At 35.6% G+C, this 25,001-nt stretch overlaps 5 protein-coding genes across 7 annotated transcripts; 3 read left to right on the forward strand and 2 right to left on the reverse strand.

Annotated features, from left to right (window-relative positions):
- The first annotated feature begins 553 nt into the window (after nt 1–553).
- Nucleotides 554–3,852, forward strand: LOC128858754 (protein vreteno). 2 transcript variants are annotated; one of them, XM_054095246.1, is made up of 8 exons: nt 554–1,005; nt 1,075–1,239; nt 1,294–1,527; nt 1,585–1,836; nt 1,896–2,649; nt 2,719–2,900; nt 3,136–3,335; nt 3,570–3,852. In XM_054095246.1, exons 1-8 carry the CDS (start codon nt 650–652, stop codon nt 3,743–3,745), a joined length of 2,319 nt encoding a protein of 772 aa, XP_053951221.1. In that variant the 5' UTR covers nt 554–649; the 3' UTR covers nt 3,746–3,852. The 2 variants fall into 2 exon arrangements, with proteins under 2 accessions (XP_053951221.1, XP_053951222.1); XM_054095247.1 differs by having other exon boundaries at nt 1,917–2,649.
- Nucleotides 3,853–7,017: 3,165 nt separating this feature from the next.
- On the forward strand, nt 7,018–9,244 carry LOC128858756 (transcription factor grauzone). The gene is made up of 6 exons (XM_054095250.1): nt 7,018–7,252; nt 7,330–7,714; nt 7,784–8,150; nt 8,204–8,395; nt 8,455–8,824; nt 8,887–9,244. Exons 1-6 carry the CDS (start codon nt 7,136–7,138, stop codon nt 9,061–9,063), a joined length of 1,608 nt encoding a protein of 535 aa, XP_053951225.1. The 5' UTR covers nt 7,018–7,135; the 3' UTR covers nt 9,064–9,244.
- An 837-nt stretch (nt 9,245–10,081) lies between these two features.
- Nucleotides 10,082–11,415, reverse strand: LOC128858757 (uncharacterized). Its single transcript, XM_054095251.1, has 2 exons — nt 10,923–11,415; nt 10,082–10,862 (listed from the first exon to the last, which is right to left on the reverse strand). Exons 1-2 carry the CDS (start codon nt 11,298–11,300, stop codon nt 10,515–10,517), a joined length of 726 nt encoding a protein of 241 aa, XP_053951226.1. The 5' UTR covers nt 11,301–11,415; the 3' UTR covers nt 10,082–10,514.
- A 1,693-nt stretch (nt 11,416–13,108) lies between these two features.
- LOC128858755 (uncharacterized) lies at nt 13,109–20,496 on the forward strand. 2 transcript variants are annotated; one of them, XM_054095248.1, is made up of 9 exons: nt 13,109–13,392; nt 13,590–13,697; nt 13,762–14,855; nt 15,180–16,713; nt 16,821–17,371; nt 17,435–17,770; nt 17,837–17,974; nt 19,684–20,109; nt 20,178–20,496. In XM_054095248.1, exons 2-9 carry the CDS (start codon nt 13,682–13,684, stop codon nt 20,337–20,339), a joined length of 4,257 nt encoding a protein of 1,418 aa, XP_053951223.1. In that variant the 5' UTR covers nt 13,109–13,392; nt 13,590–13,681; the 3' UTR covers nt 20,340–20,496. The 2 variants fall into 2 exon arrangements, with proteins under 2 accessions (XP_053951223.1, XP_053951224.1); XM_054095249.1 differs by having other exon boundaries at nt 13,109–13,697.
- Nucleotides 20,497–21,820: 1,324 nt separating this feature from the next.
- LOC128856701 (uncharacterized) lies at nt 21,821–22,747 on the reverse strand. Its single transcript, XM_054092016.1, has 3 exons — nt 22,472–22,747; nt 22,098–22,404; nt 21,821–22,035 (listed from the first exon to the last, which is right to left on the reverse strand). The coding sequence occupies exons 1-3, from the start codon at nt 22,584–22,586 to the stop codon at nt 21,975–21,977; spliced, it is 483 nt and encodes a 160-aa protein (XP_053947991.1). The 5' UTR covers nt 22,587–22,747; the 3' UTR covers nt 21,821–21,974.
- Nucleotides 22,748–25,001: the final 2,254 nt, after the last annotated feature.

A 25,001-nucleotide genomic window follows, 5' to 3' on the forward strand; every position in this document is an offset into this window, starting at 1 on the left:
TAGAACCGACTGTCGTGGGAACGATGTTTGTTTCTTCTTCGAGGCGGCCGCTGTAGCGGAATGGCTTGGTGCGTTAATACTATTCGGAGAGCGTAGATTCTAATCTCCGTGCATGGAAAATGATAGCAAAATGATAAAAAATTAAAAAAAGCTCCTCATAAAAAGCCATTTTCCGTAGGTCTCTCCATTTGTGGAACACCATTAAGACTCACGCCAAAAATATTAGGAGGCGCTCGGCCAAACACCTAACAGACGTGTACGCGCCAATTACAATTTTTTTTCTTTTAGATATTCTTCTTCTTGTATTCAAACACCTACTGTGCTTTTGAATTATTTCTTAATATATTTATAATTTTTTTCTTTTTATTCCCCATTTTATAAAAAAGACACACTATTATTTAGACACACTATACCAAGACCACAGCTAACAAATTATTTCTTCAAATGTTCTCTGCATGTTATTGTGTAGGTAGTTATTTTGTCAACCAGTATATGCTAGTATGAACTGATGGTAACATTTGTTGAAGAAACGGTTTTTCATACGGTTATCGATAAATGCAACCTTTCACAAATATTCTAACTTCAGTGAATTTCATAGTGCATGCAAATTTCGCGGTTCACAGAGTGTATCGTTTTAGATTAGAAAAACATGTCCCACGATGAAACAATACACGAGATTGAAAAGCAGCTTAATGCATGGAATCCAATGCGAGATGATTACACCAATTCTCATTTCAATAAGTACAGTAGTGGACCTGGAGCATATTTAGATGCTGCTTTGCAGTCTGCGCAACAAGTCAAAGACGCGAGGAGACAACAATCGAATTTCAAAAAGGAGGATCAGAATCCCGGCAACAAATTTGTGCCATACTTGGTGCTGAAAAATTTGCCAAATGGGATTACAAAGAACGTCATTAAAAATATTTGTTCTCGGTTTGGACGTGTAACTGATGTGCGTGATAGCAAAAAAAATGATTATATCTTCATCGATTTCCCCAATGTGGCGTAAGTCAAATTTACACGTATCGTAAACATAAATATGTATTAAAAATATAAATTAAATTTGTTATGAAGCGAAATGGAGGGAGTGTATCGGGGATTGGTCAATAACAGCTACGGTTTTACTGTATTGGTTGGTAAGCAAAAGAGCAAACAACAAACTGAGCCCACTTTCTCCGATACTGACGAAAATCTGACACCAATAAAAGTTGATAAGGATGCAATCGATTTAGAAAACAGGTAAAAACTAAATAAATACATAGAAATGTGTAATAATTGAAAATATGCGATTAGAAACTATCGAGCATCCGAGAAAAATTTGCCGAGGCCGCACTTCAAGCGCAAACCAAATGTTAGTCAAAAAAGTTATGAAGAAGAAAATTCACTTTTGCAACGTAATGACCCAAAGCGAAATTTCCTAATTGCCGACGATGCCCATAATCTTGAACGCTTGGGACTACAAGACGGTACCCCAAAAAATATGGAGGATTCAAAATACAAATTTCGTACAGGCAGAGCATTCATCGAGTGGGCATTTTTTAAAGTAATACCTTTAATTCTATCAATAAACCATTTTTCTTATAGGATGCCACAGAAAACTAAAAATTTCATTGAAGAAAAATCTCATAAATCCTTGGGTAGCTATGACCCCACGAGTCGTACATATGAAAATAACCATGAAGCCAGGCAAATTGGTAGACCTTTAGATATAGGACAGTGTGCTAATTGTCAACGTACTTGTGATATTGTGTGCGCACGCTGTCAAACGTACTTTTGTGGTTTGGAGTGTCAACGACAAGCTTGGCCGAACCATCGTCAAATTTGTAGTAAAGAGAGGTATGTAAAATCGTATGATAATTGAATTAACATTTATTATATGGGACTTATTATTGTAGGTTTAATAATTTAAAACAAAGCTTACAGGAAGCGAATCGTTTATCCAATTCTAATATTACCAAAGCAACCAGTCAAGCCGAATGTTCGCAAATCACTTCTTCGTCTTCAAGCATCAATACGTCGCCTAAAAATTTGGAAAAATTAATGGAGTCTAAGTCGAAGGAAACTCCACGCAGCGGTGGTTTGGTTGCTCTCACATCCATAACCAAAACTAATGTCGTATTTATAAGATCAAAGACTCATGAAGATAATTGCAATTTCTTCAAACTGGTAAATGATGTGCAAATCGCTGGTGACAGTATAAAGAAATTATCTAGTTTACCAAGGTGTGGACAAATCGTTATAGCCGATTTTGAGGGTCAATTCAATCGTGCGATGGTACTAAATAGTGACAATGAGCAACGCATCAAATTGGTTTACATCGATTATGGAAACTTGGACGCACGAAAATACGAAGATTTGTATGAGGCCCCAGAACAGTTCGTTAGTAAACAACGTCTTGCTGTGCCGGTAATCTTGAAAGATGTACCAGAGATGTATATGACCGAGGAAATTAGAAAATTTATGTATTCTTATTTGGATGGTATCGATCTGGTGATAAAGTATGACAGCGAAAACGACTATTTGGCAGTAGAAGGAGTGCATAAAGTTGAGTTAATTGACGCTACTACGAATCAAAATTTCAATAAAATGGTTTCTAAACTATGCAAACCCAAAGAGCCGGTTGGACAAGATGAAGCCTATTTTGCCAATGTAAGCTGAAGTTTTGGAAAATCTGTTTATTTACTTAGAGTTATGTTACATATTTTTCTCAATTTGCAGTATTTGCCACAGAAACAGTTACCAGAAGGCGAAAATATTGAATTGGTAGTTATGGATAATTCCTTGCTTTGTACGGGCTGTTTATCGTGTACTACAAAAGAATGGGCTATTGAGATAGAGAAATTTCAAAAAGATCTTCAGTACTATGCTGAGTCGTTAGAAGAGCAGAGTTATACACCACGGTATGTAAATTAAACTCGAGAGCTTCAAAACTGTTCAAGTACAATATGACCACTTCGATCTTTATACAGTCCCTAATTTTATTTGAAGAATTTATTTAAAACAGTTTAGTAGTTTATGCATTTCTCCTAAGTTTTAATATCCTATATATGTATTTGCGAAAAACGTTTTAACCTTTGAAAGTTTTCGAAAATTACCATAGCATTTTTTCTTTTTTTTTCAATGATGAACTCTTAGTATCAGCGAACTTTGCATTGCCAAATATAAAGTTGATGGAAAATGGTATCGCGGACGTTGTCTGGAAATTGTTGGTGATGGCTACCCCAGCATAATATTCATCGACTATGGCAATATCGGAATGGTCTCTGTGAATGATATAAGGCGCTATCCAGCGCAATTCACTTTTCCGATATATACATGTGATTGCGAAATTAAAGGTATTTAGAATAGTGACAATTACAATTTTATATATTCATTAAAGTCTTAGTGTCACATTTGAATTTCAAATAACTATAATTATTCGAGTCGATGGTCTTTGCTACTACCGTTCCTTTTGTTTTTAATGTAAGCTGGTGATTAGTCACCTTTCTGTATCATTTTTTCTGTGATTTAATTTAAAGCCAATAAATAATTTTTTTAATTAATTTAAATAATTTTTTATACTATTCTAGGTTTGCCGGAACAATGTGATGAAGACCTGGTTCAGAAGTTGGAAGAACTTATACCCAATGGCAGCACAATTAATTGTAATATGGTTACGATTTATAAAGAAGATAACTTCCATGCTATAACATTAACGAAGCTTATTCAAAATCTTGAGACTGAAGGCTTACTAAAACAAGTTTAAAAGCGAAATGCATGAATTTTAAATTAAGTCTTTGTCTTTCAAAATCTTTGACGTTTGTCGAATAGACGGATGTACATTTTTCCACGCATTAAAATTATTGAAACTTATTAATAAAAAGGTCGATTAAAAAAAAAAATGTATCGCAGTTTTTTTTTTTTTTTTTTTTTTTTTTCGTCCGAATGAGTCGACAATTACCACGTTGGCTGGCAAAGCCTTTTTAGAATTTCGATCGTTTTGAGTTGTATTTGATATTTTTGGTTTATTTTAGTTAGTTTTCCACCAGGAAGCGAAGGCAAAGTGCCTTTTGAACTGTTACTAGGAATGTCTGTCGTAAATGCCTTTATAATATTATATATATTATAAAAAGGCTACAAACAAACAAATTTCAATAACCAAGTTCCGGCAGGAGACTTCAAATGCTTTGTTGGACTTCATATCTCCAGAACCCATAACAAAAGGAAAACATTTTATAAAAAAAGAAAGGACGACAACGGAAAAACAATAAGGCGTGCTTGTGTAGGCTATGTTCAGAAACGCATTATAATGCGCAGTACTTGCAGCGCTGGCAGCATTGTCAATGTGACAATTCATGCAACTGATAGATTTGTTGAAAAATTGCAAATAGATTTGTTGCATTTATGAACGCGATGTGCAGTAAAATGGAATTGTTACTAAGTTTGGTCATGGACGATGTATGTATGTGAGGAAAAACCCGATAGTCTTTTATTAAATTTAAGAAAACAAAAAACGTGTAAAGCCTAAAAGAAGGACATCTTGTCAAAAGTTTATTCGCTTATATGTGATGAGTAAATTAGAAAATTTTCGCTGGGCGATGTTTCTATCTATTTTTAAATCTTTATTAACTTTTTTTACTTCATCTACGACCTTAGCCCAGAGCACGCTCTTTTTCCTCCTTCCCGACGTGAACTCATTCTCCATGCTCAATCGGACTCTGAGCAGTAATTTTATCTCCGATGTACTAAAGTAATCACTAAAACCAAGAAAAGTATAATAAAATAAAGTTTAAATATCGTATTTTTCATCAATTTTTGTATTAAAAGCTAAAATAAATAATTAAATACCCACTTTTCATCAGACATTGCACTAGCGTATTTATTGGCAGTGTGAAAATTTTTGCTGCAAATAATGCACGACTTTTGTTACAGAAATGACGTTTAAGAACGCGTTGCATTTGCAGTACTGCCATATTTGCACTTTTGAACACACTGCTCACTCTGAAATGGTATGTTGCGCATTATAATGTATTGTTGAACATACCCGTACTGTGTTATCCCATGTCAAAAAAATCTGCTGATAGAGTAACAGCTAGAAAGAGCTTGAAAAGGACCACCACCTACTGCCCAATAAACCGCAACTATGTGTAGAATATTTTCCTAAATATTCCCACCAAAAAAATTAATTTTTGCACTCATCTCCATTAAAAAATGTAATTTTTAATTTTAAGTTTATTGTTTTCTACTGATTTCCATTTGAATTTACATACATATACATATGTATATTTTTATATTTGTTTTGTTCATAAATGAATTAATTTTTAACAGAATTAATAAAAAGACAAATTTTAATTTACAACTTTTTTATTATCCAAAAAAATACCATTAAAAATGCACAACGGTCTTGGGAAATACACTAAAATGTTCACCACAGGCCAGATAATCCAAATTCTATATTAAAATGTACAAAAATGTGTGACGTGGCCTCGGGGTAATATTTAGGTGTCGCATGAAAACGTGCAACGTGGCAGCCAACGTGTTAATAGGTCGGGAAACAAATTTCAAGAAACTGATGCTGTCGATTACAGAAAAACGACTGGACTTTCTGTTGAGAATATCGCTGCTGTAGCGCAAAGTGTTGCTGAACAACCTTCAACATCGGTATCCAGACGTTCTCAACAATCAGGAATTCATGAATCCACTGTTTGGTAAGAATCCGCAAATGGTGGACATTTAAAGTATGTCTGTTTTCACATATAATTAACTGTTAAGAGCCGTATTTTGAATAAAAATACTGAACCTGAAAGAATCTAAATTTGTATATGTTTTATTTTAAAACAACCACTAGGCGCGTCTTATGAAGACTCTCTATGTACGTAACTGGTTAAAAATATAGTGAATGCTTTTTAAAAAATCCAATTGAAAAAAATGTTAGTTAACTTCTCGCATTATTTGATTCCAAAGGGCACATGTATATTTAACCACGAACTCATAAGTTTATTTCACATTGACTTCTAGAGAGGCGCTGATAAAGCAATTAAGAAATTGCTGTTATTCAATAAGAAATTAATTGAACATTTTGAAATAAAAAAGCGTAAAGCAAACTAAAAGCTGGTCTTTAAAATAGCTTGGGATTAGTTGCCTGCTATTAGTTAACCCTTAACGGCCGCAAGGCCCCGCTACGGGGACATAGTACTTATGCGATAGAAAACGATAGGCTCCAATACGGGGACATGAAAATAATTCAGTTTTCATTTCATTTATTTATCATCGCTGTAGTTTTATTTAACAAATATTGTAACTTTGTACATCCCTGGTTTGTTGATCATATAAAATTATAAATCAAGTAAACATTTTGAAATTATATCTAAATAAATCAGTTTAATTGTTTAGTTTAAGTTTTCATCCTTATAAACCTTTTACCCAATTCTCCGTCGTTTATGGGCGAGTATTACAAAAAAAGCTCTCGGCCGTTAGGGTTAATAGAACTGTGGGTCTCTGCATTTAAAAGACAATACCATGATGTGGGAATTGGAGGAAAAGTTCAGACACCCATCTAGTAAACGGTGCACACACCAATTAACTTAGGGAATATAAAAATTATTTTTTATTTTTATTATTGTAAAATTATAAAAGCACCAGATATTGACAAATTTTTACTTATTAGAAAAAGACAATAATAATCCATGTTTCAAACTTTGTTCAAGATTTGTGTACATTCGCAAAATTTTAGATTTTAATCAGACATTTCAATGTGTCTGTTTGAAGAGTCTAGAAATTCTCATTGATTTTTGATCATTTCCCCCCTCAGGCCATATTGCACATTTTATTCATATAACTAACGTATGCACGATATTTTTTTATCGTACAATACACAGCAAATTTTAATTGATATTGCTAACCCGTATTTATGTAGTGCTATTCAAACATTTCTTGCATACTTTTTTTTTTTGGAATTTGAGATGTGTTTGGCGGGATTTTCATCCACAAAAAGCCAGGGTGTTAAATTTCTTGCATACGAGAATACCAATACGAAACAACTATTGTGACTGAATGCTCTTTAACTGAGAAAAAAGAAGCATTGAAACGAATTTTGCTGCATATGTAAATTCAATATTATTATATTTATTAATAAAGTTTATAATCTCCTTTACAAATGACTTGTCGATTGTGCTTGCGCACTTTAGTACCGGAAAATGCCATTTGTTTATTTGAATCTCCCGAAAAGGAGACGAAGCTTGTTAAGTTAATAGCAAAATACTTACATTTGGAGGTAAATCAGGCAAATGCCTGCCAACTCATTTGTCATTTACTATATGTACTTATATATAACTTACCGATTGATTGTAGATAACGCAGGATGACCCGATATCAACTTCATTGTGTGAAGATTGCAGTGATCATTTGGAGGAATTTCACAAATTCTGGACCTATGTCGATTTAAAGCAGAGTTCGTTGGGTAGTGAATTCCTCGCAGTTAAATGCAGTGAAATAAAGAAAGACGTATCGGTATTAATTGATGTCAGTGAGGAGAATGCTGATAGCCAAGAAGAAATACTGCTGGATTTAAAAGATATACCAGCACCAGAAACTTATGACAGCAGCAACATTGACATAGTGCCGGTGCCCGAAAACATAAGTGTTACCCCAGATATCAAATTGGATGTCGATGTAGATTCGTATAATAATTTAGAAGCCGATTCAGATTGGAAAAATGAAGACGAATCGTTTGATGGTAATGATTGCTCATGACATATATCATTGGCAAATATTTTTCATTTCAACTTTGTTATTATAATTTCAGATGATATTCCATTGTTAAGCTTAAAGGATAAATTACAAAAAAATTCTTCAAGTCGAACTAAAATTATTGTGAAAAATCATGTTCGTATAAAAAAGATCGGCCAAAAGTGTAAGAAGGAGCAGTCTTCTACTGAGAAGCAAGGATTGAGAACGGAAGCTGCGAAACGAAATGAAGAAATAATTGGAAATTGCATGCTTTTGAATTGTGATCTGTGTAATGTGTGTGTTGAAAATTACAACGATCTTCGATTGCATTTCACACAAGTACATAACAGAACAGCATATGTGAAGTGTTGTGGAAAAACATTCCATAGACCAAACATATTAGCTGAACACGTTCAATGGCATACGGATCCCAGTAAATTCAAGTAATAGTTCAACGTTTTTATACGGCTTTATTCTTATGAGACATTTTTTCTAGATGTGATATCTGTGGCAAACAGTTGCGGTCTAGCAAGTGCCTGGCAAGTCACATGAAAATGATCCATTCCAAAAAGGAAAAAGTATGCTGCCCTATTTGTTCGAAGGTATTTCGGGGGCAGAAATGTCTCGACAATCACATACGAAGACATAAAGACGATAGAGAATATCCCTGTGAAATATGTAACAAAAGGTAACATTGTAATTCTTAAAATATCGGGCACTAAATGTTATATATTAATTATAATCCAGCTTTGCAAACCCGCAACGCTTGCGTAGACATATTGAGGCCATACACGAGAACCTCCAACGCCATATATGTGACATATGTGGTAAAGCATTTAAATTCAAACCCTCATTTGAAAGGCACGTGCTTGAGCACCAAGGCATAATAGAGCCACCGGTTCAATGTGATATTTGTGGAGAGTGGTCTAAGAATAAGCATGTTCACAGGCTGCATCAATTCAAACACAATAACATTGACACGGACTGTAAATTTTGTGGACGCAAATGCCGCTCGCGCACTGCGTTGCGAGGTCACATCAATTATATGCACAAGAAAAAGTATGATTTACAATGCAGCTTTTGCGACAAAACTTTCAAAGAGACTAGAAACCTAGAAGTAAGTTTTTGAATTTAGAAAGGTGATTAATAATGCAATTCCAATTATATTTTTCTCTTCAGGAACATATGGCTACGCACACGGGTGCACAATTATATTCTTGTCCGCATTGTTCCAAGGAATGCCGCTCAAGGTCGAACATGTACGTTCATATTAAACGTATGCACGTGAATGAATGGTTTCAATCGAAAGTGGCGCGTTCAAATGATCCAACACTGAGAGTGGAAAACGTCAGCTGAAATTATTTAATATTTATGTAAGGTGGTTGCTACCGTTTTTTTTTTTCTTTTTTCATGCCAAATGTAATATAAATACATTGCCGAAAATAATACCAGCTTTTTAAAATAAGGGTGTTTTTTTTAGAGGTTAGGCTTTCACGTTGGCACTACTTTTTTCGTAGATGGTCTTTTTGACAGCTGTCACTTGATTTATGCTTAGTTTGGTTTGCCATTTCATAATGAATAGACTTACACCTGAACAACGTTTGCAAATCGTGCAAATTTATTACGAAAATAAGTGGTCGAAAATTGGGCCTCTCGGCTGGAATTTATTGGAGCCAGCCGCGGCGGCCACTTGCCCGAAATCATTTTTAAAACATAATGGCAAACCCTTATCTTTATAATAAAGCTAAATTCTTGGCCATAACATTAAATTATATACGTTTTATTTCATCTTGAAAACCAACCTCTAAAAAAACACCCTTTATTACACATTCTGCGATGCTACAGAACATTAGAAGGTTGGGTCGAAAAACCATTAAGTGGTATTTATTTCCTTCACGGAAGGTTCCCCCTACAGTCAGTTTCACGTTACTGGATCGACCCGAATTTATATCTTGCGAAGGATTGTCACTTCTGCAGCATTCGTCAAACATGCATCGTGAATGGTTTTTGATTTTACAACAGCGTCTAACGTGGCAATTTCGTTTTATTTTAATAATGTAATCTCTATGGACCAGCTGTTGTAATTTTAAAATGACAAATTGTGTGTTTTTACAGCTCTCAATGAATAAGACACTTTGTTATTTTTGTAGCAAAACTGTCTTAAAACACTAAGCACTTCATTTTACTTTAACACCCTGCCGGCAAAGTATGTACATTAATTAATTTTATCTTTTTTAAGTTATAGTATGTTAAATCAAACTTTTATTTAGCAAATTTAAACTAAGATTTTCTAATTTTGTCTTTGAAATACTGTAATTTATTATTATTTCTAGGGGATGTATACAATATAACCCTAACTTAATTAGCACATTGCTATTACTGTAATTTAAATACTTGGCTAACTTCCAAAACATCATTATGGGCATAAACCACTCCCCACGAGGGTCGGTTCTACGTTACCGAAACGACCCGGCTTTATATCCGGCCAAGGACTGTCACTCCAGCAACATTCCCTGTATGTAAATATGGGAAATGTTTATGCTGCTACAACAACAAATCCCCAAAAATTGTTGGGGAAATGCTGCTGAATTGACCGCCATTGGTCGGATTTAAATCTGAGTCGTTCCGGCAACGTAGAACCAACTGTAAAGGTAATGTACTTTATCACTAATTACAAATTGTATACATTTGAAACCAACAACGATAACAACTTATAGCCAGCGAATCGGTAATAATGATGCTATGTATTCATAGATAATGCTTTTGACAAGTTTTAGAAGTTCACCATGCTTCACTTATTGCTATCATTACTCTTCCGAAACCGCGAATGATGTTAGTGTTTCCTGTATTTGAGCCATAGCTTTAACTGCATTGATAGTCTTTAAATTTCTTAATTGTAATCCAACGCTTTTACCAAAAGCTAAATACATATCATCGGTGCTTAAAGAGGCATTCGAGCTTTGATCTTTTTCACTATATTTTGAACTATGTACAGAACAATTCGTAGCAATTAGGGTATTAGTATTTACATGAGGTGTTAACTTTATTCTTTTAGTATTGGGCTGCTGAAATTCCTCCTCCATATAATGGTCAGGCGTACACATTTCCCAAGTTGATTCATTCTCATATAATTGTTCATTAGTGTCATTACTTAACTGAAAAATTAGGAAAATTTAACTTGAATTCAAAACAAAAGATTCTGATAATAAACTTACTTCATCATATGGTTCTTGTTTTGGCAACGTTTCTTCCTCATCAGAGAGTTGTCTTTTCCTTAACACAATTGTATTATCTAAATAGCTAAATTCGTTATAGTAAAATAATGTTGGTTGATAAACTTCCAATGGATTGATAGAATTTTTTTTAGATTCCTCCAATTTTCGTCGCTCAGCAACGTAGACTGTGCGCAGATATTTTAGCTTCTTTTTTATCTCATACACATCTGTTCCGAAATGATTAGCAATATCTTCCCAAGCTACCTTTTTTAAAAATAAATCCTTGTAGGTTTTCTTACGACAATTCCAAAGGCATTCGTACTCTCCATAAATACGTATTAAATTAATAGTATCGTCGCGGCTTAATTTCAATGCCATTTTTGAATATTTGTTACCACAAAAAATCGCACCATTGAGCAATCGTAATTAATGGCAAAAAATATGGCGTCAAAACATCAACATGGTTGTTGGTATGGAAACTAATATATCGATACCCAATTCGACAACTATGAAATAGTGAGTGTTTTTTACTGCATGAGAACTATCGGCATCAATAACTATTGATAGTTGAGAATGGCAAACTGTGTTGGCATTTCTATTCAGTGAGGTTTGGTAAATCTTCATGAATCGCTTAACTCCAAAATAATGCTTACAAATCGTGAAAGTTATAAAAGAGTATGCAATTTCTATTTGTTTATTTAATAAATGAATGAGAATCTATTGAATTCGTGAAGGCTCTGGTAAAAGGAAGGCTTACCTAGAAAAACTATAAGCAACGAAGGGATCTAGTGGGAATATTAATGAAAATCCTCTCAAGGAGCACGGGACAATCAACAACACAATGTGGTATACCGATGGCAAAGGACAAAGAAAAGATTATTCTGATACCCTACAGAGATTTCAAACATATTAATAAGCATATAGAGTTATAAGCGGGTGTGGGATCTGAAAAGCGTAGACAACATGCCATGCATAGTATCGAGTCCAATAACAAAGCACATTCAAGCCACAAAGAAAGGAATTACCTATATTATAGAGGTTGAGTGTACATAAGTCAGTAAAATATGATTGTCACGCCAAACAAAAGCTAACAAGGCTTACGACTTAGTAAAAATTAAATTAATATGAAAATGAACTTTGAGTAAGAGATTACCCCAAGTACTTAATTTCGTTTACTCGCAATAGTAGCAAATTAGGGATGTAATAAGAGGCGTCAATGATATTTCAACGTTCAGAAAATGTCAGGTGCAAACACTGCTTTTAGTCAATGAAATAAGATTCTTTATACCCCAATTATTAACCAAAAGTTATAAAATACAAGATTACGCCTTCTCGTTTGCCGTGACGTCAGTGTAGCATATAAACAAATAAAGAGAAGAAGACGAAGCGAAATCATATGGAAACTCTCAAACATAAGACATTACATCACACACACTTTTTCGCTATACGGCAGTAAATAAGTATAAGTAAAATTTTTCTAACAAGATAACATGAAAGACTCTATCGAACGCCTAAGGAAAGTCGGCATACACGGTATCTAGTTGGGTATCCCATTGAAAAGCTGCGTCACAATCATCTCAGACAAAGTGGATCGGCCTGGAATAAAGCCATGCTGCTTCGGACAAATTATATTCTTAATTATTATATTCTTCTTTTCATTATCACTCTTGAAAACTAGTATGAACAAGACGGATTTCTAAATATTTATAAAAATACGCGAATATAACATGCCCAAATCGAGAGATTGATGTATATAAAAAGTGGCATTCTTGGTCACTCTCAGTAAATTTAAGTAATTAAACACAAATTAAAGGAAACAAAATGGAGCAACTACGTGATATCACATTGCGTAGTTTTGTTATAAAAATGTCGACTTAAGTATGACTTTTATTTCAGATATTATATGGTCGTCGTTGCCGAATGAGTTGGAGAGAACCTAGGTTCGAATCACGTTGAAACACCAAAATGAAGAAAAACATTTTTTTAATAGCGGTCGCCCCTTGGCAGGCAATGGCAAAGCTCCGAGAGTATTTCTGCAATGAAAAAGCTCCTCATTTTGGTGTTTCACGGAGTTTCGAACCTATATCTTCCGAATGTTGGTCATGCACCAAGCCATTCGGCTACGGCTACCATCCCATTTACTTAGATAATTTAAACTTCATTTATTTTCTGCATTTAATTTGATATAATAAAAAAAACCATCGATAAAAATTTACGCGATACAAAATTGTTCATCTTTAAACAGTTGTCACTTCTCGCTGTACGTGCCGTACGGCAAAAGTAGAAAATTGAGGTTTTTTTGTGCGTTCCAGCATGGAGTACGGCACGTACGTGGCGCCTTCGACTTATATACACAAAGTCTATTAGCTGCCAGTCTAATTAGTTTCCGCAAAGAGCCGATTTGAATAATAATAATAATAATTGAATTACGTAGATTGAAGTGGAAAAATTAGCGTAACTTTGCCATGTAGTAAGTATAGATGTTACGCTACTACAAACACAACCGCAACAACATTAACTTATTCCGTCAAATTCATATGCCGGTGTGTGGTGTTACCAGTGTTACTACCACAAAGCTGAAATTATGTGACTGAAATGGGCTTACTTTAGAATTTATATAATGAATTTTGTTGTGACGACAACCCTGATCATTTGTTTCTGTTCAAGCACGTGTAATATTTGTTTACTTTTACCGGCCGTGGATGCTAATAACAGCTTACTGGTATATTAAAAATTTAAAAATTGGCGATTAAAGCAAAATGTCAACTGAAGAAGGTATATTTTCTATATATTTTGCAACAATTGCTTGATTATAAATCCCCTGCAATATATTTTTCAGAATTTTTGCGTTGGCTACATCGTAGTGAGAAGCCATTCGCTGAGAATTTTAAATTTGCATTAAAAGCTTGGAACTCAGCAGAATTCACACTTTCAGACAAATATGAATTAGTTTTAAGCTGGCTTTCTTCAGAAGCAGCAAAACTTCCAATCGAACTAATTCCTTACGAGGAGTTTACTGAACTATTACAAATGAGTGCACAGCCGGGGCTTATAGACCAAGGAATTAAAAGAAAGTTCGTCGAAATGTTTCTAGATTTTACTGAAAAATGGGCTGAAGAGAATAAACAAGAGAAAACTTGCGCATGGTCAAGATTAATGTATCGGCTGTGCGATTTTGAAATTTTGCAAGATCTGTATCGTACAGATTACGAGTTACATGCACGAGTGTGCTCATCATTACTCATCAGTTATGAATTATATTTAAAGCAGTTTGATGTGTCCAAAACTCATATGGTTTCTAAATCAACGAAATTACTAAACAATGCCAAGGAAACTGAATTCTTTGCCAGCGTTGTAGGTCATTTTAAAGACCACGTTAAAAGAACCACCGACCTAAAACGAGCTGACAGTTATTATACATTGTTAGTCTTACAACCACTTGTTCGGGTGATATTGTTGCTACGAACACATACACTTTGCTTCTTCGATGAATTGCTACACTTTGAACGTCTGCTAACAGACCACCACACAGATGAAAAGCTGGTGGAACGCATTATGCTACTGCCTTTGCATGCTCGACTTTTAACACTTGAATGTGCAATTGTTAATAGACGTGGTGTGGAAAGCTTTCTACAGCATTTGTTACAGCATGTTTTTAAAGAGCTCTCCCCAGAAGACGAACAACAACATAATCCTAAAACGCCGCTAATGTTAACTGGCATTGCCCATACTTTAGAAATTTTTCGAAAACATGATATTAATCTAAATTTCAAAATGGAGTTGGAAAACCAACCGCCGACTATGACTTATTTGGGCCAGCAGCTTTTGGCGTGGATTCAACGGTACAAGCAATATCATTTGCGGGAGGTTTTAATGCTATTATGTGCTGCTTTGCGACTCAATCCGCTTATATTAGAACAAGACATTTTCCAGGTACTACAAAACTATGTGGATAACGGTTTGTTTTTCTTATGAAGCTTATACGTACGAGTATATTATAAGGAATTCATATATTTTTAAGTTATTCACTAACATTTATTATGTATTTATATAATTTATTTATTTATTTATATTTTTCATAAACAGAGCCTAGTAAATCTTAACAAACATTTACAGGAATGATCTGAATTTGAAAATTTATGGGGAATGTTTTACGCTGTAAGCATGAGAACAGACCCCAATAAAATGAAGTTGAAAAGAGAGTTACAAAGCACTAAAATGTGTTTTAAGTTCATACCATACTTTTTAATATTATAGATAACCACCTGGATGATCGTAGCCGAAAAGAAAAATAACGAAGAGATTGCTCTGTTTGGCGAGTTTCTTGTGTCCCTAATGGACATGTTTCGACGATTGAGTCGTGCTGAAAAACTGGTTTTTAATATGTTGAAAGGCCTTAAGGAATGGTTAAGCAAATATGATCTGATTTCAACTAGCAAACCAAGAAAAAGCTTGAAGCGTAAGGCAGAAGAAGATGTTGAAAATAAAAGTAACAATTTCGGTGCAAATGTGGACGAAGAAATGATTTACCTGTATATTATTTTCAAAGAGTTCCACCATGTACCAGCGCACTCCAACAATACCATGGATAGTGCCTTTCCTTATTTGCGAGCAGCATGGCCCACGGAAAGTGTTGGCGTAGCTTTTTCGAAGCTAATAACTGGGCTCGTCTCGAAACCTGCCCTGGTGATTTGGAAGTCATTGCTTTACTCCTTAAAAGAATTGCTAGAAAAGTTACATAATCAGCCAGATATTGCGGGCCAAGAGAAGAGCCAATTTCTTTTAGATTTCCATTCAGCTCTACTTTGTCAATATTTTTCTGGTTGTCGTTTGGTGGAGCAGTATGATAAGTTTTCGAAGGAAGTTAATGAACAGATGCAAATTACCGCAGAAATGCTCGCTCAATTCGGACGTTTTTTGCTCTCACAAGAACACAATAATCGTGCAGTTAGCGCTTTTCTTGAATGCGTATTTCATGCATCAAATTTCGAACTGCTACTTAACTATTACCGTCCTGATGGATTAGAGAGCGAGCAGTTGGCGCGTTTAGAAAATTTCCATGCATTTTTGAAAACCGAGGAATGGGCATTACTGCAGAACCGAATACTAAATTTTGGCAAAGCACAGAACAAATTTCTTTTCAACCGCTTGATGTTACAACGCGCCCAAGCACAATCGCTTTTCCAATCAACATCGGAACTTCATGTAATTGACTTACAAAAGACATTACAATCAGCAATCGATGATAAGCTGTCGAGCCAAGTTGGTGTATTGTTGCAAAAAGTACCCAGCACAAAATGGTTTGTTAGTCACATCGACGTAAAGGAAAAATCTAACTTGTTACAACACCTACTGGGTGAACCTAGGGCGCTTGACGCAATTTTAGAAGATTTAGGCTCTTTGGATCTTCTAGCTATCGCCTTGTTTGCTCGCTTGTCTCAAAATATCGCAGCAGCTGCTAAAGGTTCAATGCTCGCCGCGTTGCGGTGTAACGTCGATACATTAAGCGCGTATATACGCGCCGATCAAAATACAGCAGATAAAGAACTACTGAAATTGGTGGCTATTATTGAATCGCATGCGCAGAGTGCATACAAGGTGAAAAAACTACCGGATGATGAAGAAATTCAAAAGATTATACTGCTTTGTCGTCAGTTGCCGCTAGGACATCTTCGCACTCAAAGCAAAAATTTAATATTCACTTTATATCTAGCATTTTACAGCGACTTACAGCATACGAATGCGGCAGAAGCCGGCAACTACACTGCGCAAGTATTTGAAATAATTATAGGTAAGTAAATATTTCCAAGCCAACAAAATTTAAAAGTGTTTACTGGTGTAGATGCCTTGATGGTTAATAATTATGAAAATACGTAATGGAAACTCATATAATTCCAGATTTTCTACACTTTGGCCAACATGTACCAATTTTCAAATATTTCTCCTTAACAACAATTTTACAAATATTGCCGGTTGCTAGCTGCTGGCAGTTCTATGAATTTGTATTTTCCACCATTAAATCTGAAGCGAAAGGAAGCGAACCGTTTCTTACTGCTTTAGCTGAAAATTTGGAATCGGCACAAACTTCTGATGGTAAACTTAGCGAGGACCAGCGCCGTCTTTTGCTGATTGCCATCGAAACACTTGCTGCACTTGGTGGCCCAAGCGCTAAACGCATGCGTAAACATTTTGAACGCGCGTTGGCTATTTATTCCAAATTCATAACGGCTTACTTTGATAGACACCCCGCGAAAGCTATTGAAGCACCAGTTGATAGCCATGCTAAAAAAGATAAGAAATTCGTGGAAAAAACGTTGGCTGGTTTCGCACCATTTGCCAATGCTTTGCTTACTAATACAGCTGGCGGAACTGGCAAGGACGAGGATACGTCAGCAGTTACAGTCGATGAAAACTTTCGACGCATTTGTAAAATATATATCGGACATTCGGTAATAATTATATTTATATTTAAAATTAAAATTTTAGTAAATAGACCTGAATTTTATTTACAGATGGATTATCGCAATCCACATGCCATACGCCTGATGCAAGTGGCACTAAATCATCGACAGTTATTACACTTAGATCAGGATGAAATAGAATTTGTGCTTAGTCATTATTGGCAGCAGTTGAATGCAGATCTGAAAACATCAAGCTTAATTGAAGCCAGTAATGTAAAGACGACCGAGACAACAGTTAAAATGATTATTGGTAACAAAACCAATGAAGATTTGCTACTGACACTGCAAAGTCTTGCTAACAATCTGGATGACATGAAGGATTTCCGAAATATTCTGCGTTGCCTAGAATTAATTGCCAAGTGTTCGTTTAGCACTATAAAAGGCGCCGTAAGTGTATAAGTCTCTATGCACATACATATATTATTTATATAATTTTTCATATTATATGGACAGATTTTTAATGCAAAGTTTAAATCGATCGCATCTAACATCATATTGCGTCTTGTAAAAGATGAGCAGCAGCAATTTGTGGACAAAGTACAAATATTGGCAATATTAGCAGCGCAGCAATCTTTAATTGAAAACAAAATGGTAAGAGTTCGTACAAATTTGAAACTTCTTTGTGCTATTACAACAATTACAGCTGAAAAACTGATCTAGCCTATTATCAGTATATGGCATAAACACCTAAGTATATTATAGGCTTTATCTATTGTATTAAGATCTTTTAATGCCGACGACCTACTTAACTTGCTGACAAACAATGGAATCCGCTGTCAGGGATACACAGATGACGTTGTAATTATAGCGAGAGGCAGGTTCGAGTACACTCTGCGATATGATACTTGAGCTGACACCGCTTCATATAGTTATTCCTCAATCAGCCAAGCGTACCCTGCTTCTCCCAAGGCTTCGGGAGAGAAAAAGTGATGTCATCTAAAAACATGGAATTGCTGAGGCTACAGCTCCTACTTACCCAGCTACCCAGAGATGATATCACTAAAGTAATCAAAATCGAAAAGAAGTTCAGAATTGAACTGAACAATAAGTTAAACTGGAGTAGAACTGCATTTGAAAAGAAACTGCAGGAGTGTACCCTGCACTGGTACACGAAAACCCCATATATATATACATAATTGGCTCTTACACCCTTTTTGGGTGTTTGGCCGAGATCCTCTTCCTATTTGTGGTGTGTGTCTTGATGTTGTTCCAAAAATATAGGGACCTACAGTTTAAAGCCGACTCCGAACGGCAGATATTTTTATGAGGAGCTTTTTAATGGCAGAAATACACTCAGAGGTTTGCCATTGCTTGCCGAGGGGCGACCGGTATTAGGAAAAAACTTTTTCTTTATTTTGGTGTTTCACGGAGTGGAATTTATGACCCCACCACCAAGCGCTCTGTGCCGATGGGTAGCTTTCCAAGCATTTTCCAATCGGAGATGTATGCCATTTGTCTATGGGCAGAGATAAATTTAGACAGAACTTTTCGGAATGAGCGAATTGCCATTCTGAGTGACAGTCAGACAGCACTAATGGCTCTATCGTCCTGTGAGATCGAATCCTCACTGCTCCTTGAGTGTGTCGAGAAACTTAATCTACTAGGAACTCACAATTGAATCCGGCTAATTTGGGTCCCAAGACATAGGGGTATAACTGGGAACGAAATAGCGGACACATTGGCAAGAGAGGCTGCGGCCTCGCCTTTAGTAGGACCCGAGCCATTCCTTGCTATGAGACAACACACCATCAAGGAGAAACTTAGGAGTGAAGGGCTAGGGCTAAGAGTGGTTTGCTGGCACCAAACTATGGGGCTACGCCAAGCGAAATTCCTACTGGGAGGGTACACCCAAAGGAGGTTTAAAAAACGCATAACTCTCCCCAAGGATAAACTGCGAAGTCATCTGCACATAATCGGGATTTGGTCCACGGTCTCTTGTCGTTTCTGCGACCAATCTCAGTAGACTCCAATGCACCTTCTCCAGGAATGCAGCGATGTAGCGCGGAGAAGATTGGGACATCTTCATCCAACAGCTGCCAGAAGAAAGGCGCATACGCTCAATCCAACCCAGCTCCATTCTGAGTTTAATAAGGGAACTGGGTGTAGATGAGGTTTTGTAATGAGTAGAGGGCACAAAAGACCATTAGGTCGAGGTGCAAACCTCATAAAGAATCTAATCTAATCTAATGTCCTACATACGAGTATGTTCTAATACATTTCTAATGATAGAATTGCTAAATCTTTCGATAATATGCCTACAAGATTTCAGCATTTGTTATTAATACTCATATTTCTTGCAGATCCCCATTTCCATGGACACTTTGGATGATATACTTTCGTTTCTTATGGATATCAATATAAAACGATTTCCGCTCTCTGAAGACAATTTGGATACCTTTAAGAAATTACATTGGTCTATGACGGATCTGGCAGGCAGTCTGATCCGACAAAGACATATTCTACTTTTGGATCGAGTTCCTCAATTCATGCACATTTTTAAAGATCTTATGCAATCCATTGTATGGTATAAGAGTGATCGTCAAAAGGATTCGGCGTTATCGGCAACTGAGTTGGATGATTTGGCAGATTTGGCTATGAAATTGGAAGCTTTAATGCACTTGGTCGCTGCGCATAGCGTACATTTTAAGCGTGTTGCGCCATTTGTACTTACATTTGTCATTGGTCTAATGGTCGCGAATAAACGAGCCACAACTTTATATCCGAAGGTTAGTTGGTGCGAATTTTTTCCATTTTGTTTGCAAATTCTAAATATTCCAATTTTTTTGTTGATTAGATTAAGACGCACATTGATAACGTATGCTACGATTTGATTGGAATTTGTGATCACCGTGTTGGACGTTTTATCTTGCGATGTTCCAATGAAGCCGCACGACAGGTTTACGAATTGTACGTTAAGGATCATAAAAAGTACCACAAATTCAAGGGCAAAGTGTGAATACTTGTTATATTATATACTCGTATGTTAGTTTTAAAATGTGTATTCAAATAGTTATAAACTTGTTTTGAGCTACATATGCATGAACATGTAATTTAAATTATGTCTGTTATGTTTTCTTTTGAGAAGTAAATGCATATCTGCTTGGTAATTGGCATTCGCTGTTTGAAATGAGAAATAACCATAAAATAAAGACAGATATAAGTGAATTGAATCACAGTAGGTACCCCGCCAGCTTATGGTACGTGCGATGATTATAGCCTCATCGACCTTCAAACGCCGGGGCAAAACTATTTAGATCTTGCATAACCTGCTACCTCTGTCAACCCTGGTTTCGAACCATCCTTTCAAAATTATGTTAACACCTCTTAACTAAAAATAAAGCTAATGTGGACGGATTTCTATTCCTATTGAATTTGCATTGGGGAGTGTAAATCTAGCAAGAACACAGCCGCCGCGCAAATAGCCAGGATTTGCCTCAATTTCTCTGCAGAAACAACAGTTTTAGCTATGTCTATTTCGGGAATCTCCGATTTGATCAGCTTAATTCCAATATTCGTGAACTAGGAATTCAACACAAGCGAAAAAAATGAAAGCATGTAAGTTGCTACTCGGAGGGTTTCCCCGACCAAGGGCTGCCGACCCAGTAAACTAGCTCTGCCTAGTGCACCGAATCTTACTGCATCCTCTGAGATCAGCCATATACCGTAAATAATCAAGACTGAGACGGTCACCTTTGAACTATCTGAGTGGCGACACTCAGTATCATTTAGAGACCAACATTTTAAGCTGAGAGAGTTGTTATCCTTTCCGCCTTTTGTTTAGCTTCATTTCGAAACCACCGACGTTCCCATGACAGTCGGTTCTACGTAACCGGAACGACCCGGATTTATACGTTTCCACGACAGTCGGTTCTGCGTTACCGAAACGACCCGGATTTATATCCGGCCAAGGACTGTCACTTCAGCAACATTCCCCGTATGTAAGTATGGGGAATGTTTATGCTGCTACAACAACAACAACCCGGATTTATATCCGGCCAAGGACTGTCACTTCAAAAGCATTCCTCATATATGCACGGGGAATGTTATGCTGCTACAACAACAATAACAACAACCACCGACCAAGGACTGTCGCTTCGGCAGCATTAAATGTATTGGGAATGTTTATGCTGCTACAACAACGACAACGTCCAAATATTTTTTTATTGACAACTTTAGTATAAAAAAAAACCAACACAAGTTACAATGTAAAAGTGAAGGCGAATCTATTAACAATAAATAAATAAATGCGCCTTGATAAAAGTCAACTTACTCAAAAACAGACAACGTTTGAGTGAGGAGCACAGCAAGAGATATCTGGCTTGGGTAGAAAGAGATTCTTACAATTTTTAACAATACCAGAAATAATTTCTGTTGTACTTTACAAATCTGCCGAGTGTTATGCATTAATTTACCACATTTTAATTACAAATACATGCGTGAAATTGAGAAGTTTTTAATATATTAATATAAATAAATTGATTACCTTAAATCACACTAAACATTTTAAAACGTATATTAAAGCTGGCAATAGAGAACAATATTGATTGATCAATTCATCTTAATTAAATATCATGGGAAATGTGTTCATATTTTATAAATTTTGAAATAATGTGCACTTTTCACAAATGGGCCGTTCAACGTTACCGCATCCGCTGCAAAAATGTAAACATTTATTTATTTACATGCATTTGCTCAAAAACTATTATTAACTTACAATAGTGAAACGCAACTGTCGCACAAGAATATGCCACATTCTGCACACGAGTGACCACAGAATTCACACAGAGGTTGTGCACAGTTGCAGCAGTCGCTACATACATAAGCATCACGGTGGCAGCATTTTGATTTCATGCTCACTAAGGAAATATCAACTATTAAATCTGTAATATTCCTTGATGTAATTTCTCCGTTTCCACGCAGTACAACCTGCTGCCATAGTGGGATCTCTATGGCCTCCGCTGCAGCTGATTGCGTGGATTTGCATTCGCGCGCCGCCTTGAATAACAAGTTAATGGTTTTTTCTAAATGAAGTAAAAATTTAACTTCTAATTCACTTGCAATTCCGTACTAATCAGATAAGTTGCTTACCATGAATCTTGGCCATTTTATTTTGATCTCTCTGCTCCACGATTTTTTCGCTAATGAGCTTTTTGGTTTGTGGCACAAATGCCTCGAAATCCTCGCAACGCGGTCTCTTCAACATGATTATAACGTCACGCTTATCAAGCGCACTTCTACAAGAAGTATTTTTATACTAGGTAAATGCTTTGTTTATACTTACTACTATAAAAAGCAAAAAATAATAAAAAAAATTCTAACAGAATCACTCTTAGTGATGTCTTGTAATGAAACGATTACTCTACTTCTAGTCGATTATGAAAATATGTCGATAATGCTAGGACAACCTTGTATGGAGTTAAACAAGGACACAATTCAAAATAAAACGTTCACTTATGGAGTGATTAGGTCTGCCCATGCAAAAATTATCTAGTAACTTGCCAATAACCTAATTGCCGAAAATTCACGAAAGTAAGTACACGTACGCAAAACCAGTAACAATTGCAAGTTTTACGAACAGTTCATCAAATTGTTAGCGGGAAAAATCACAAAAATGTTTCAGTTGAGCTACAACATATTAAGGGATTATATACAGATAGAATTTTCAAAAAATGTTTTTTTTTTATATTTTATTTTCGTAATGTACATATATTTAAGAATACACACAGAAACTTTAATATCGTTCCGATGAATATTTTCGAAGTTACACGCATATTTGAAATGGCGTTTCAGAATGCCTGAAAGTGCAAGGCAAACTTTAAACGGGTTTTTGTAAAATTGTGTTTTCAAAGTCGGTAACCAACATTACTCGAAAACGGCTAAACCGATTAGTCTCAAATTTTAACACGACCTTCTTAAATATATTTTTTAACAATTATTTAAGGCCGAAATTTTGGTCAAAAATCGATTTTCTTTTTGAGAAATATTTTGTTAAAAATATTTGTCTTATTTATTATTAAAGTCAAACATACAACCATAGGTTAATTTTACAATGATTGACCTTAAGAATAGTTTACATAAAAGGATTAACAGTAAAATCAAAATTCAAATTCAAATTAAAGCTAGTGGTAAAGAAGTTGGAAAAGGTAATAAAAAAGAAATGTAAGGTAAAAATAGTAGTAGTAGGAGTAGGGAATAATTGGAAGAGATTTAAATAATGTGGAACCATTTGAGTGTATTCAGCAATTTTCAGCAAGGTAGCGAAGCAATTTATTTTTGAAGCACGAGCTCTCTTTTATTCGTTTAATTTTGTAAGGTAAGGTATTCCAAAGATGAACAAAGAACACTAAGTATTGACGTTCAGTCACCAAACAACTCATCGGGACTAAGTTTAACGAACGGCAGGACTTTGAAAACGTAAGTCGACCTTTGAAGTATCTGGGTTCCTGAGATCTTCTGGAGTAAAACTAAACATTTAAACCTAAGCAAGTCGTAAAAAGATTCAGCTTACTACGACACACACTATCACAAGGAGTATATAACTCACAACGATACAGTATTCCTTATTCCTTCGATTAATTACTAGATTTAACATTATATATGTATATATATAACACAGTCCTGCGAGGTACAGTTTCTAAAACGGCTATGGGTGTTTCCTGAAGGTTTTTTTATGCTGAAAACGAATATGACCTTGAAAATGCTCCAGCACGTCAGGATTTTTGGCAATTTGAGGTTAAATAGTCAAAAAATGCAGATTTTGGCCATTTTTAAAAATTTTTTTTGAGCAAGGTAAAGTTTTTGTTTAATTTTCCACAACGGCATCGTAAGGTACTAGTCTTCAGCTTTAAAATCCATTTTTAAAAACATTTTTGCGATTAATATAAAAAAAGTTATACTACTTTGAATTCGCCCTTTACAGGGGCGTTAGAGAGTTAGAAAGGTTGAATTTGCATATCTAAAAGTCTCCAATTCAAAATAGAATAACGTTTTTTATATTAATCGTAAAAATATTTTTAAAAAAGGACCTTAAAGCTAAAGAGTAGTACTTTGCGATGCCGTTATGGAAAATTAAAAAAAAACTTTACCTTGCTCAAAAAAAAAATTAAAAAAATGGCCAAGATCTGCATTTTTTGACTATTTAACCTCAAATTGCCAAAAATCCTGACGTGCTGGCCGAGCTCCTCCTCCTATTGGTGTGGTGTGCGTCTTGATGTTGCTCCACAGTTTCAAGCCGACTCCGAACGGCAGATATTTTTATGAGGAGCTTTTTCATAGCAGAAATACACTCGGAGGTTTGCCATTGCCTGCCGAGAGGCGACCGGTATTAGGAAAAAACTTTTTCTTTATTTTTGTTTTCCACGGAGATTCGAACCTACGTTCTCTCTGTGAATTCCGAATGGTAGTCACGCACCAATCCATTCGACTACGGTGGCCGCTTATTTAACATTACTTTAACGAAATCTGCTTGGTTTTTGATTTTTCAGAGGATTCAGTTCAGAGATGTAGTGGCCACCGCAAAACGTCTTTTTTGAGAGGAGCTCCCGGAGATCAGATGTAGCTCCTTTCCAATAAATATTTTTACTAATACTAAGTCTTAAAATACAGTTAAAAGATAACA

This window comes from Anastrepha ludens, chromosome 3 (assembly GCF_028408465.1).
Source record: "Anastrepha ludens isolate Willacy chromosome 3, idAnaLude1.1, whole genome shotgun sequence".
NCBI lineage: Eukaryota > Metazoa > Arthropoda > Insecta > Diptera > Tephritidae > Anastrepha > Anastrepha ludens.